General features: G+C 41.9%; 1 protein-coding gene across 1 annotated transcript; it reads left to right on the top strand.

Moving 5' to 3' along the window:
• Nucleotides 1-261: 261 nt before the first annotated feature.
• Nucleotides 262-14070, top strand: dctn5 (dynactin 5). Its single transcript, XM_055651308.1, has 7 exons — nt 262-385; nt 1766-1834; nt 3722-3840; nt 5872-5983; nt 7951-8053; nt 9668-9799; nt 12397-14070. Exons 1-6 carry the CDS (start codon nt 338-340, stop codon nt 9763-9765), a joined length of 549 nt encoding a protein of 182 aa, XP_055507283.1. The 5' UTR covers nt 262-337; the 3' UTR covers nt 9766-9799; nt 12397-14070.
• Nucleotides 14071-15935: the final 1865 nt, after the last annotated feature.

Here is a 15935-nt window from a genome sequence, read left to right as displayed (position 1 = left end):
ACGTTGGGCGAAGGGGGAGGGGAGAGGAAGGTGACGGACAACTGGTCCGCGCCATTTCCCACCAATCAGCGGAGAGCCCGCCCATACCACCATCAGCCAATCGGAGGACGGGACAGGGAGATCGGCCCTGTCATTGGTGCCCTGGCGCTTCAATCATGAACACTCCCTCACCTTGGAATCAAATTAATTATTCCAACGTTGTCACTTTAATTGATTTACATCAACATGCTAGAAAGGAATTTGAAGAGATTAATTATTTTGGTGTGGGTTTTCCTTGCCCCGGAAGTGCTGGCTGCTTCCGGCGAGAGGGAGGGAGGGAGGGAGGGAGGAGGCTGTCATGGAGCTGTGCGAGATCCTCTACAACAAGGCGGAGTACATCGAGACGGTGAGCGAGTCAGTGCGGGAATCGTGTTTATTCTTCTTCGGACGCTGGATGATCGAGAGCGGAAACCAGGGCTCCGGGCTCGGATGGTAGACCCGTCGGTGGAGGGTTTGGGGTGGTGATCAAAGATGGTGATGGTGATGGTGATGGTGATGGTGATGGTCATGGTCATGGTCATGGTGATGGTGATGGTCATGGTCATGGTCATGGTCATGGTCATGGGGATGGGGATGGGGATGGAGATGTCCCGTCATTGAAGGATTGGGATGGGAGTGAGTCCTGTCAGTGGGGGAGAGAGAGGAGGTGGGAAGGGACGCCAGAGAAGGGTGGGGGCGATGTTAGAGTAGGATGGAAGAGAAGGACAATCCAATTATTGTAGGGTTTGGGAAGAAATCCTATTATTATAGGATGGGCGGACGAATCCCATTATTGTAGGACGGGGGAAGAATCCCATTATTGTGCAATGAGGAGATGTATCCCATCAGTGGGGAATGATGAATCCTGTCAGTGGGGAATTGGGTGAGGCCTGTTGGTGTTGAGGGGGGCTTATCACTGTGGGATGTGGATGGAGTGGAGGTGGGGCTGGTCTCATTGGTGGGATAGTGGGTTGTGGATTGGGCACAGTTGTGTCCGGGGTGACTTGAGGGGGCATTGTTTTGCTGTAGGTGCAGGGCTCTACATCCATACAATGTGATTTGGGTGGGGGAGTTTAGGTGATTGGGTCCAAAGATTCTATAAGATCTTTGGTTGGGTCTGTGTGGGTTGCATCCTGTGCGGGGTTCCTGAAATTGGTGGGCGTTCCTTTGACAAGATTATGGGGATGCATGATTGGTTGTGATTGTAACTGCTGCTTTCCCCTCCTCTCAAATTGGGGTTAGAAACATAGGTGCATAGGCCATTCGACCCAGCATTGCTATTCAATATAATCATGGCTGATCATCTGAAATCAGTACCCCATTCCTGCTTTTTCCCCAATTCCCCCTGCTTCCTTTAGCCTTATGAGCTAAATCTAACTCTTGAAAACATGCAGTGAATCGGCCTCCACTGCATTCTGTGGCAGAGAATTCCACAGATTCACAACTCTCTGGGTGAAAAAATGTTTCTTCATCTCAGTTCTAACCGGCCTACCCTTTATTCTTAAACTGTGACCCCTGGCTCTGGACTCCCCTAACATCAGGAACATTTTCCCAGCATCTAACCTGTCCAATCCGATAAGAATTGTATATGTTTCTATAAGATTCCCTCTCATCCTTCTAAAGTCCAGTGAATACAAGCCCCGTCGACCCATTTTTTCATCATATGTCATAAAATTTCTGAGTTCCAGGCCATACTTGGAGATGTATGCTTGGTAAAGTCCCTAACTATTACGTGTTTTATCTGCAGGCCTCTGGTAACAAGGTGAGCAGGCAATCTGTGCTGTGTGGGAGTCAGAACATAGTACTAAATGGAAAGGTAAATGGAATAGATGTCGCAGAAACGCATAATTGAATGCAGTATTTGGGCCACATTCACAACTCTGTTGTCTGTGTCCTGACGTTTCTGTCCAATTCACATCGGTTTTCTGACCTATATCCATGTGATAGGAGTAGAATTAGGCCCATCAAGTCTACTTTGCCATTCAATCATGGCTGATCTATCTCTCCCATCTAACTCCATTCTCTTGCCTTCACCCCATAACCTCTGACACCCGTTTTAATCAAGAATCTATTTATCTCTGCCTTAAATATATCCACTGTGGTCTGCCCTGTTTTGACTAATGCAATCTACCTGGCGTGGATAGCAAATAAGATCAAATAGAACAAGTTGTCCTACAACTTTAGGCTGTGCACTCCATACGCAAGAAGAAGAAGAAGAAATATATCCACTGACCTTGCCTCCACAGCCTTCTGTGGCAAAGAATTCCACAGATTCACCACCCTCTGACTAAAGAAATTCCTCCCCATCTACTTCCTAAAAGACCGTCCTTTAATTCTGAGGCTATGACCTCTAGTCCTAGACGCTCCCACTAGTGCAAACATCCTCTTCACATCCACTCTCTCCGAGCCTTTCACTATTCTGTACATTTCAATGAGGTCCCCCCCCCTCATTCTTCTAAACTCCAGCAAATACTGTAATATCCAGGTTACTATTTTATAATCCAAACTTTTATATTTAAATCAAATTATTTCATGATTCGATCCACTCCTGTAACTGCCAAAGATCCCTTGTCATTTTAATCTGCACTCTCCACCATTCTGGTATCTTGAACATTCATTCTGAAACCACTGGTGGTTGTACCATCAGCTGCCTGGGACCAAAACTCTTTTTCTCATGCTGGTAAATGTTCTTTAAGCATGTCTTTGATTGAGCTTTTGGTCACCGATCCTAATTCCTGCTTTTGTCCTCTTACTTTTCCATTCCTCTTGTTACCTGACACTCTTTTGTCTGCTTGTCTACTTTTGTCCTCTTTTGCCACCCATCTCTTTTTCATCTCTAACCTTTGTCCACCCATCTACAAATCGAAATCCTCCTCACTTGTATCTCCATATCTCTTATCGGGCTCTATCCTGCCCCCACCTCGCCTTTAGCTTTCCCCCCACTACTACAATCAGTCTGAAGAATGGTCCCAACCCAAAATATTGCCTATTCACATCCTCCAGACATGATACCTGACCCACTGAGTTACTCCAGCACTTTGTGTTCTACGCAAGATTCCAGCATCTGCAGTTGCTTGTGTCTTTAATTTATGTTTGTGTGGCTCAGTGTTGCATTTGTTTGCATCATCTTACTATACTAAAGCAGACAAATCAAAACAGGTTGACATACTTATGTTTAATTTTGTGAACAGTGTTACACTGAGTGTTAACAGAGCGGCAATAAGTCGTGAGGATCAGAGACGTTTAGAAGTAAAACCCATGTTCCTTGTTAGCTTTTTGTCCTGAAGGCCTCTCTTGGTCATGCGGTATAATCCCTCGAAGCATTTGAATTTTTTATGCCCTCATCTTCGTGCTCTCTAACATGGACAGCATCTCAGCGCATCTGTTTATGCTTCTTACAACCCCATCCCATCCACCGAAGCACCCATTCCGTTTGATGGTATTGGTTTATGGTGCATCAGCGACTCGGGCTGCTTTTCGCACGTATTCAGTACCCTGGTTATTAATGACCAGATGTGTGACCCTCTAGTCTGTGGCTACAGCCACTCCAACCAGAACTAAGAACCCAGGAATCCCTTGTATTAGTTGCTGCTGTCCTCTGGATATCTCGTGTTCTGGATATGTTTCATTTGGTAAAATGACAAACTATTCTGTGGCTGTTACACATCGTGAATTTAATGTGGTTGTTTTATTTTTGAAACAGACCATTGTGATGAATGATTGCATAATCCGTGGAGACCTGGCAAATGTGAGAGTTGGACGACACTGTGTCATCAAGAGCCGAAGTGTCATAAGGCCACCTTTTAAGAAATTCAGCAAAGGGTGAGGCTGTTGCATTGTACAATCCAGAGCTTACTTTATCCACCTTTTCCCTCATCGTCCAGAAATTTCTGAATCGAATTTTGCAGAAGATGGCCTTTTATTATTCAAAGTTTCTGTTGTATATTATATTTGCAAAGATTCTGGTATGATCAGCTATGAGTATGAACCCATGCTTTTATAATGATGGTCCTTGGCAAACTAGCAGCAGGCAAAGATTGGATGTAATCTCCTCCATACATTTTGAGTAGTCTGCTCTAATGTAATTTTGTTTTTACTATTAATAGTTCAAATAACGGAGCAGGGTTTGTGGTACAATTCAAAATAATTTAGTTAAAACAGTGTAGCATCTGAGTTTATAGAAAGACAGGTGCTATACAGTTTAATGTATTGTGATTATTTACCTTGCAATTATATTAATGAGCACGAGGAAGACATATAAATGACCAAAGCAATAAGATTAGACCCTTATGATCTACTGTTTGAGCTTTTCATGCCGTTTCCCAGTCCACGTTTGTCAAATTTGAGCTTGTATCATTGTAAATATTTTTTATGGTTCAATGGCACTTTATTCTAACATGTTCCTAGATATAGTGAAATTCCTTTTTTTGCATACAATTCAGTAAAATCTAGCTATACATAAGCATAATCATACCCAAGTACAAGAATGAAACATTAGTAGATTACACTGAGGCAGTATACAAGAGTAGCCACATTTCCGGTGCCATCTTGTACCCTTCAAGTTTCAAAGTTATTAAAGTGAAGTCTTAACTTGGCCTTAAAGGCCCGTTATCCTGGCAGCGAGCCATGGTCGGAATTGCAGAGGTTTACCTGATCTGGCGATGCTGTTGGTGTCTTCTACCATCTCATCTGTGTTGCTGCAGGCCATATCTAATCCGTGTGCTTGTCTGACCGCTATCGAACCTCCAGCAGCACCTGATCCAAGAGATTCCCAGGGCCCCCAGCGGCCCACTCAACCCATGAGATTGCTGTCTCTCGCCTCCTACAGTTATGGTTCGGTCACTAGTTTCAGATCCACATTTCTCTGCATCATTGAATTTGAAATTCTTCCAAGCTGTGACCATGCTTTCCATGGGGATTTTCTTTCTACAAGACTATTAACTGAAGCTTTCCCATTGCATAATATCAAATTTAAAATAGCCTGCCCTCTGGTTCTGCAATGTATTGCTTCAAGACATAATTCTGAATTGCTTTGATTTTCCAAGGTTATCCTTACCATTTGATTTATTCATTCTAGCTGATGACTAATATTAGCTCTGAACATCATTAATATCTTTCTTACAATTCCTCATTATTTCTGGATTTTTATTCTGTCCTAGAGTGAAGCTATATTAGGCTTATATACCGCTTCCATCAGTGACTTGCCTTTCTTATCCATCCAAATTGATTGTACATCTTGAGCTTCTCATCATTTGTGAGAGCTGCTATACCCTTTTTTTTGTCTGTCCTTTCTAATTGTCCTGCTTTGGTCACCATGCAACCACATCTCTTAATGGCTTCCAGAGAAAAGCCCATTTATTTCTATTAATGCTGCTATTGATCTATCTTGGTAAAAATGCTGCAAACATACAGATGAAGACCCTTTTCTTTTCTGTCTTTTATTTGTTGGTACACTCCATTGTGTGCCCCTACTTTATGCATTGTGGAGATTATTACCCTGAACTATTCATAACTCTCTTTTTCTCTTTGTTTCCTGCATACCCCTTCACATGAACCTCTTATCTTCTATACTTGGCATTTCTCTCTCCTCTGATTTCACCCCGGTGCCAAATTCGAATAACCGTCCTCACAGCATCAGTGGGTGGAATGGGCCTTGTTTTCAGCATTGTAATGACCCAGGGCTGGTAGAAGGTCTGATGATTGAAATATTTTGCAGCTAATTAAGATGGTGCTAATTAAGATGGAGGAGGCAGGCTATTGTCCGATGGTTTGTAGGGTATTAGGTATAAGAAAGTGTTTCTTTATTTTGTATTAACTTACCCGTTAATGAATTGTAACTTCTTTGCATTGCAGAGTTGCCTTTTTCCCACTGCACATTGGTGACCATGTGTTCATTGAGGAAGACTGTGTGGTAAACGCTGCCCAGATTGGATCTTATGTTCACATAGGAAAGAACTGTGTGATTGTAAGTACAGCGCCTCTTAATCACTGAGCAGTGTGTAATTGCAAGGCATACTCTTTGTATGTAGTTTAAAGTAGGAGGCAGGAACTTTCAATGGGGAGTCCAGTGACCTTTTGAGAATTGGAAATGCAAAGTGTGTTGGGGATGGCTGAAAGCGTTGCAATTGGAGGCAAGGATTATCTGTTTCTAGAGGATTGTAGGGAATGAAGTTATGGGTATTTGTGGGATTGGCAAATTGTATTGTGTACAGTTCCAGTAGCTGTGCCATAAATGGCAATTTCATCCCGATTCGTAATAATCTGCTTGATTGGTACTTCTTCATGTTTATTCCCTTCTCCACCAGTGCACAGTTGGCAGTGGTTAGAAGAACAAATATTGACCAACACAGCAGGAAGAATTTCTATGTTCTATGTATTGTCATATGATTGTTTGCATCTTGGGCAGATTGGCCTTCAGTTTATTATTTCATCTTGACTGGAGCCCTCTTTTGGCACTGTATCGGCCCTCTTACCAGGAGTGAAAGTAACTGAAATACAGGTGCACAATCTTTTATCCGGTGTTCCGGAAACCGAAAAACTCCGAAAACCGGCCATTTTTTCCAGATGTCGTCTGCACACCAAAGCTCGCGTTTGGCGCCAAACTTGACCCGAAACGGTCGTGACCGAAACGACCCACGGTCAACCCAGGTCTGTACTACTGCAGCGGCTGCCTCCTCCCCGGAGACCGGGAGACGCTTAAACATCTGTAAATCATTGCTTAAATGTTAGTCAGTTAGTTTGGAGGGCTTTTATGTGAAGGGGGGGTGAAGGGGTAAACTTTAATTCTTAGTCCCCTACCTGGTCGGAGAGGCGGGGAGCGGTCAATGCCTTACCGGGTCGACGTGCAGTAAGCTCCGCAGCGCTGTGGCTGGTGGGGCTGCGGGCGGCGCCGGTTGTAGCTCTGACCCCGGCAACTCTACCCCTGGCTGCGAGGCGCTCCAAATCGAGCGCGGCCCGCGGCTGGACGACCCAGCTCCACGAATGTCGGGAGTCGGCGGCGTCGCAGCGCTGGGATACCAGTGGGGAGCGGGCAATGCCTTACCGGGTCGCCGTGCGGCAAGCTCCGGAGCGCTGTGGCCGCCGACTCCCAACGTTCGCGGAGCGTCGCTGGATTTGGAGCCGCGCAGCCAGGGGTAGAGTTGCCGGGGTCGGAGCTCCAACCGGCGCCGCCCGTGGCCGGACGGAGCCCCCAGCTCCGCGAGGTTGGGAGTCGCCGACCAGGTAGGGGACTAAGAATTAAAGTTTCCCCCTTCACCCCTACTCCACCACCACCACATAAAATCCCTCCAAACTAACTGACTAACATTTATGCAATGATTCTCCCGGTCTCCGGGGAGGAGGCAGCTGCTCCAGACTTTTCAAGCCGCCCGCGCTACCTACCTAATCTACGCTAAAAATCTTCCATTCGGAAATCCGAAAATGTCCGAAATCCGACAAGTGTCTTGTCCCAAGGCTTTCGGATAAAAGGTTGTGCACCTGTATGTTTAACTTGCCCTTTCATTGACCTATGCACGTTCATCCCCAGATTCTCTTGTACCTCTTTTAGAAATTTGCAAATAATAATAACCAAATAATAACCATTGCATTTCTCAGCATTAAAGTTCATTTGCAATATATCCAATCATACGACAGGCTGTCTGTTTCTCCATGAACTTGCTATCATATATACTGAATACTAGTGGGCCCAATACAAAGTCTTAAGATTCATCAGATTGCATTCTGACTCTGGTTTTTTTTGGTGTGGGTTGATTTTTTGGAGTCCTTCCATTTGTGCAGTTGCACATGTAATCTTTTTGTATTTAATTCCTTACATTGCAGTACAAATTCAGAAATAATCGGGATTCATAAGAAAGCTACACAATAACCATAGGTGACTTTAGCCATCATGTAGAAAAACGGGTGTGTATTTTTCTGCTGTTTATCTCTTTATAGGGTCGGAGGTGTGTTCTGAAAGATTGCTGCAAGATTCTGGATAATACTGTCCTTCCTCCAGAAACCGTGGTCCCTCCTTTCACTGTCTTCTCTGGCTGCCCAGGTAATTGTGAGAGTTGAGCATAGTCACCAGAGGCCAATGTTATAATTTGTTAAAGGGGAGAAGGGTGACGACCATGCTCCTACAGTTATAGCTAAGTTGTGTGATTGCACCGTTTTAATCATGTTGCATTCCCACTGTTCCATTGAAGAGAGCGGCAGGTACAGAAGCAAGTACTGTTGCAGGAAGTTCCTAACTCCCAACAGTCATTGGATTGTGCAAGTTCTGATTTTCACAGCTGAATCAGCCGTTTTCAGAATCTTCAAAAAAATTCATAATCTTTGTGCTTTTGTTTGACTGTGTAAGACAGGGGTTCCCAACCTTTTTCACCCCGTTCTCCCCTGGCAACTTTAATAGCACATAACAATGTTATTTCACTTATTTATGAACAACTAATGATGAACAGATACTGGTATACCAGAACCAAACACAGTCAATGAATGAGAAAAAATATGTACAAACCCAGAATCAACAAATTTACCCCTTGGGTAGGCAAAATTTACCTCCCTGGTTGGGAACCCTCGGTGTAAGAGATCTGTATATATTGGGGCATACCATTGGTGGATTGCCTCTGTCCATTCTGTTTCTGATGTCCAACATGCAATCCTTGATTTTCGAATAAGTTAACAAAGAAGAGTGATGAGGAAAGAGAGTGAAAGCTTTAAGCTGCTGCATTCACCCTGAGCCAGGAGACCTTTTGTGTTGATGTGGTGATTTACATGTTGCCTGTCACCTAAACCTCGCTGGTTCCATTTGGTCTTGGGTTTTTCTTCTCTTGTTACTGAAGAGTATAAACAATATGTAGTTCCCCTGGTTAACTTCAGTCTCTTCCTTTCAAGGTTTTATACTGGGCCTTTGCAGCTCTGCATTAAAAGTCATGGCAGGGGCGATGTGTTGGGTATTTGAGCAAAATATCTAGATTGGTGTTGACAATGTGGTTCAGAGGGAGCGCTGGACTGATGGTCTTTTAGATATGGTGCCAAAACGCAGCCATGTGAACATTATAGATTATATGGAGTGCTCAAAAGTTGATAAATTATAGGAGCAGAATTGGGTCATTTGGCCCATCAAGTGTACTCCGCTACTCAATCATGGCTGGTCTATCTTTTGCTCGTCACCCATTCTCCTGCCTTCTCCCCATAACTGCTGACATCTGTACTAATCAAGAATCTGTCAATCACCGCCTTAAAAATATCCATTGTCTTGGTCTGCACAGCCTTGTGTGGCAATGAATTCCACAGTTTCACCACCCTTTGACTAAAGAAATTCCTCCTCATTTTTCTAATGGTACATCCTTTTATTTTGAGGCTATGGCCACTGGTCCTAGACTCTCCCACTAGTGGAAACATCGTCTCCAAATCCACTATGCAGGCCTTTCACTTATCCACCTTCAGACTACCTGATCTGCATCATTCATCATCCCAGCTTAATTATCTGGTCCTGATTACATTGCTTATTGTGAATTGACAGCCGTTTCCGATGTTGTAACTATCTGTACTCGTATTGGGATTTTCTGAGGTGGTTAACTTTTTATTTCATCTTATCTCTGAAAGGAATGTAATCCCTTATGGAGGAGGTGAAGGGACATTGAGTTTTTGTTTTTGGATTTTCTGACAGGTCTTTTTACTGGTGAACTCCCAGAGTGCACACAGGAGCTCATGATTGATGTTACAAAAAGTTACTACCAGAAGTTTCTGCCGCTTTCTCAGATTTGAGATGGGCCTTTTCTCTACAGCACCATGAAGACAGGTATGTTAAGGCAGGGTGAATTAGGGTATGTGTTGGGGGGGGGAGGAACTCTCTGCATTCATTCAACAAGAACTCTGGTGGGTGTCAGCAAGCCCATAAATGCTTAATATATAATGCCAGGGTTTAGTAGACCCTTCTTGTTTCTCTCCATCCTCCTTTATGACTGGAATACATTTAAGGTGTAACTGATTTTCACTTTCAAATTCTCAATTAAGTATCTGGTAAATCTATCTTCCTTCATTTGCCTTAACATGCTTGTCTTGATTCCACCTCGTACAAATAAACAAGTTCAGAATGGGCCTAAGCCACAGGGTCCCTAAGCCTGCTTTGCCGTTTAATACGATCACGGCTAATCTGACTGTAAACTCAACACTGCATTTCTGTTTACCTATGGTGACCTTTCACCCGTTCCTGTAGAACTGTATTTGGTTGATTTGTAAGTCTGTTCCATCATTTACAGAAGGCTTCTATGTGCACTCAACACATGGACTCTGGGTTCTCATTGCCATCCAGTGCTGTTCCTTTATTGTTTGCCATGGGCCAGAGATTCTCAGGGGTTGGTGGGAATGTTACGGTTTTTTCCCCCCAAGGGGGTTCTTTAAATCTTTTCCTTCATTCACCTGAAAATCTCTTCCTGCAACAGAATTCACAAAGTCCCAGTGCAGTGAAACTGTTCGCAACTGCAAGCAAACTACAGTAGGAAAGAAGGGTCTCAACACGAAACATCACCCATTCCTTCTCTCCAGAGATGCAGCCTATCTGGCTGAGTTTCTCCAACATTTTGTGTTTATCTTTGATTTAAACCAGTATCTGCAGTTCTTTCCTACAGTAAGCAGACAATTTTATTTGTGTGCACTCAGAGCTGAAGTTCAAGTTATCATTGACTCCTAGTGAAGCATACAAGGGGATGAGTCTTGTGTCAATATCTGCAAAACATTCCCTCACCACCGTAGTGTAGAACACCACCATCTAATAATAGAAGTCTACTTTGACATCCAGAAAAATGTGGCAACTTCCAATGTCCCAGGAGACTTCTCTCAGTGAAGACACTTTTCAGTGATGAAATTTATCATCACATTTATTGTGCCAGCACAGCCTTTGATTATCTGTGGAACAACTGTAGTGGTTCCTGCTCTCTCCTCTCCTTTCCCCCCCCCCATCAATATGAGGCCTATATGGAGATTCACATAGGCACTAGAAAGAGACTACCAGCAGTGTCTTTGCAAAATCCATCAAACTCACTACCAGTATCAACAAACTTGCAGTTTCTCCCTGACCAATTTTCTGAGCATTGAGGCCATATTTACACTGGGCCTATGCTGTGGCATTTCCAACAAGTCTGCTAATTCTGATTTCTGCAAGATAACCTCAAAGATTTTGTTTTGGAGTTAATACATGTATGTCTTGAAGAATGCAAAACCAACATGGATAAACAGTTGAGATAACAATGGGTCAGTCTAATTTAAAGATGGGACAAACACACCATTCCAGAGGTTAGCACATATCAGGTTGGTGTTTGCCAGCATTGTCCTGATTTACTCAGGAAGGTTCCAGGATTGGTACATATTAGCAGTGCTGAAAACCAGATTTAATCCTGAGATAGTGGTTGTAGATTAAATTGGGAATGTTCCAATTGCCTTGATGCGATGCCCTGACTAATGTTCTTCCCGTAACTAGGAAGCGCAACACACCATTAACTGATTTTTGACCTTGCATTATTCAAAATGGTTATAGCACTTAGTTCTTGTATTGATGGGTGCATAATAATTCATTGTGTAACTGGTAATATTGAAGTATTGACTAAAATTTCATATTGTACATCTTTGCTCTAGAAAGATTTCCTGTACATGCTCTGATGTGCACAATTATTTTTTTAAATTCGCAATCTTGCCCATACTAATTTCCTGATTTTTTTGATGGAACATATAAAAGAGGTTTCTGTACAAACAAGTAATTTGAGCCGTCTGGTTCTTGCTGCTGTTGATGCTTCATAGAAGCCTAGCCCATCTCCCCTCTTCAGCAGTCATTACACCTTATTGGTAATTTCAAAGCACAAAATAGGTCCAAGTAACACAGTACAGGGATATTTGAAGCAGTCTTGTTTTCTATGTGGTAGGGAAGAGAATAACATATTAGGGATTTGATTTGTCATTCATCTAAGAGAAATCATCCAAGATATTTAACATCTGCTTTTACAAAACGTTGTCAATGATCAATTACATATTTCACTGAGCCTGACTGTGGCAAAGGTGGGTGAATGCATTTGAGGAACACATCTGCTGAAATCTAATAATGGTTTCTTCCTCTTGTATTCCTGCACATAATCAATTTTTATGTTTGCCATAGGATCTTGTGCAAAGGTATAACCCAAATGTTTTCTATGTCATTATTAAGCATCAGCTGTTAATTTGCATTAAATCCATACTACGACAATCTTGTTTAAAAAGGATAATGTATATACAGTTACCTTCTCATGATGGGCTGAAGGCTTTGGGTAATTCTAATTCTGCCCCCGAGTGTCTGCCACTCCATGCTTAAGAGTTTAAACTCTTTAACGCCTACTCTCTCATCTACCATTCTCTTTTTTCTTGTTGCAGTATCTACTTTACTGGGGACCTGGAATTGAATAGCTGGACAAAGTTTGAACACTGCCTGGGCACTCCCAGGTCATGAAGTGACTCTGGCAAAGGGAAACCTTGGTGTCGTAAATGGTTCTGTTTCTTTAGGCCCAGTGAAGACCAGCTGCTCCTCCACAGCTACACTTAAGACGATGGTGTGCGATCTTCACTTCATAATTTAATATTTTTATTGGCTCTGCTCAGTGCCAGAAAAACAAATTGAGCTTGATATATGCTGTAATTATTTATGAAATTATTTTGGGACTGAGATGTTAAATCATTAGGCTACCTGTGTATCCTAACTCGGTTTGTTGCATTAATCCTGTCCCCATTAGGTAAGCAGTTGTGTTATTTCTCAAAAGAATGACGCTGACCTTTCTTTACTGTTTGTGTAAAGTGTTATCAACCTTTGCACAATTTTTGACTGACTGATCATAAATATCACCTGAGAACCACGATGATCCCGGATGAGTAACTGGGGTTGCAGGTTGCCTCTGTACATACATGCAACTAATGCAGAACATGTCTACCATAACCTCCATGGAATTGACATGCTATAACTGAAATGCATTCAGACAAGTTTATAAATAATACACCGTTCAGCAATGTCGTTTTATTTTTGTATTCACTGTCCATGTGGCCTTTCCAGGCAAATTTTCTTCACGTTATTATCCAAATGATATATCATACATTTATTAATGCCTACATTAACACTCACTTTTACCAAGTATAACACATGTAATCTCTACTGTCGGGCAGTAATTTTGTCTATATCAAATAAGATTTAAAGTGTTCTAAATAAGAATTTAAAAATGATGCTGGCTGTCTAATTGATGCAGCATGTAACATCAATATACACGACTTTCTAGTTAATACAAGTTCTAATACAAATAATGCAATTTGGGAATGAAGAATCAGAGGCCATTGATTTAAGCTCAGCGGGGCAACATTTAATAGGAACCTGAGAGCAACCTTTTCCACGCACACGATGGTACATATATGGAAGGAATCACTGGAGGATGTGGTTGAGGCAGGTACACTAACAACATTTGAAAGACATTTGAACAAGTCGGTTTCCTCCCACACTCCAAAAACATAGTTGTAGGTTAATTGGCTTGGTATCATTTTAACGTGTCCCTAGCGTGTGTAGGGTAGCGTTAATGTGCGGCGATCGCTGGTCGGTGCGGACTCGCTGTATCTCAACTAAACAACATGGATGGGAAAAGTTTAGAGGCATATGGGTCAAACCTTGGCAAAAGGGACTAGCTTAGATAGGCATCTGGGTCGGATGAACTAATTGAGCTGAATGGCCAGTTTCCATGCTGTATGACAATGTGTTGCATTTTGTATTGCATGTGTTGCATTTGGGATGAATAAAAACAAGCCAAAAATCAACTGAAAACTATGGAAGATTAAATAGGCACATTTCTTCTATTGGGTTGTGGCTTTTATGTTGGATTCATATACAGCAAACTAACACCATGATGCCCAGGTATTCGTATCCAGATACTCTCAAACTTTTTGCTGTTTACACATGAAAACCAAAAAATACAAAAAAAAATTAGAATGTTACTAGACTTCGCAGGAATTCCAGTTTAGTTACAGTTATGAATGTTATGAGTATTACAACTAAATCCAATCATTTTAAAACTCTTTACGTTTGTGTTTGTATTTTTTTCATGCCTTTGAAGGGCCCAGTTCCTGCTGACGACACCACAAACGTAGCAGTTGAAATAATTTTTGATATGTCTCCCTTTAAATCTGACAAATTCATTTGTGGACTTTACAAAAACTACTTTCATAAACCTTCACCATGACAGGAAACAGTTATTTAATATAGCAGCAGAGAATAATGTGAACATCTTTGGCATCCTCTAATTAGTTGCATTGAAAATATCTCCATGGAAAGTAATGGTACACTTGTTGGCTCATTTTCTGTTGGTAATGTAACTTGACTTGGCACAAGCAGCAGAAAGGTTTATGTAGTGATACCTGCTTGCTTACAAATGACCTCCACCTCAGCCAGAAAATTGTAACTTAGTTGAGCTTTCCAGTTTTTGGTTGTTAAAGTTTTTAAGCCAACACTAATACTTGGGCACTAAAATGTCAATTATTTTGTAAGTAATTGCAACTGTGCATCTATATTGCAGTCAGTAGAAAAATATCAGAATATATTAACTTGTTTATTTCTGCTGGTGTCTTAAATTGTCATCCTACCCCATGCTTTCTTTAAATCATGTTCTGCAGAAAGACTGGAAATTCAGTCAGGCCTGAAAAAATAAAATAAGACATTCCCACTGCTAAGAGAACATGGCCTGAACCTCCACCCTGTCATTTCCAAATAGAATATGTCCTTCACTCACATAGCCATTTGTACACAATAAAGTTCCTCTCACAAAAAACAATCAAACTTTAATTCCCTAGAAGAGGTTAGTAATATGCAATGGCATAGAGAAAGTTGAGGCTCAGTGATACCACTAACATGGACACCTACACATGGATCCAACTGTTTTTGAGTAGATCTATCGTGTGGGACACATTTCATGAACCTGGGATCTCTGGTACTTGGTGGTTTTAGGGCTCCTGTGACTGATGTGCATTGAGAAAAATTGGGAGGCTGCAATTAGGAATTCTACTCACAGGGCACTTTTGGCTTAATCACATACTTTGGGCGATATTCAACTGTACCATAACTTGAATATATTTTATAACATACATGATTTGAATGTGACTTGATTGCACTACACTATACCTTTACCTTGAATTTTTCCACCTCTCTGTCCCTACTTTTGAAATTACACTTGTTTTCAACTGTATTTGTAATTTGTAGTTTAACAGGTTTGTTAAAACAAGTGAAAGCTTACAGATGATTTATTGTAATGGTGCAGCAACACATGAAATTTAAACTTACTTGCCATCGATATTACAGTAAGTCTGCAGGTAGTATGCTAACTCTCAGCTATGGTGCACAGTTTGCATTCACTGCTGTACACTCAGCATTGCATTTACTGCCAGTTTCCCCCAGTGGAGGTTTCAGTTTGTTACTCCTGCTTGTAATGCTCTCAGATTGAAGAAGGGTTTCTGCCCGTAACGTTGCCTATTTCCTTCGCTCCATAGATGCTGCTGCACCCGCTGAGTTTCTCCAGCACTTTTGTCTACCTTCGATTTTCTAGCATCTGCAGTTCCTTCTTAAATGCTCTAAGGGAAGAAAGTTTAGAGGTGGGATGGCCTTTTGTTTTGTCATATCTGTTAAAGCAGGATTAGCTTTGTGCAAATGCAATAACATTTAGCGGGTATTTTATATCTTTTTTTGATCACTTATGCAAAATATCAACCTCAAGAGAGCATATTGTTGAGGGGGCCAGTATATATATCGGTACCAGGGTCAATTCTGCAAGAGGCTGAAGTGTTGGCAAATATTAGAATCTCATAATAGCAAACTGAAAGATGCCATTAAATAACATATTTATTCCTGCACATGATCCGTACCCCCCTCCATTCCCAAATGTTGAAATTTT

Source organism: Leucoraja erinacea, chromosome 20 (genome assembly GCF_028641065.1).
Source record: "Leucoraja erinacea ecotype New England chromosome 20, Leri_hhj_1, whole genome shotgun sequence".
NCBI classification, from domain to species: Eukaryota; Metazoa; Chordata; class Chondrichthyes; order Rajiformes; family Rajidae; genus Leucoraja; species Leucoraja erinaceus.
Note: the sequence above shows the minus strand (reverse complement) of the source record. Positions and strands in the feature narration are given on the sequence as shown.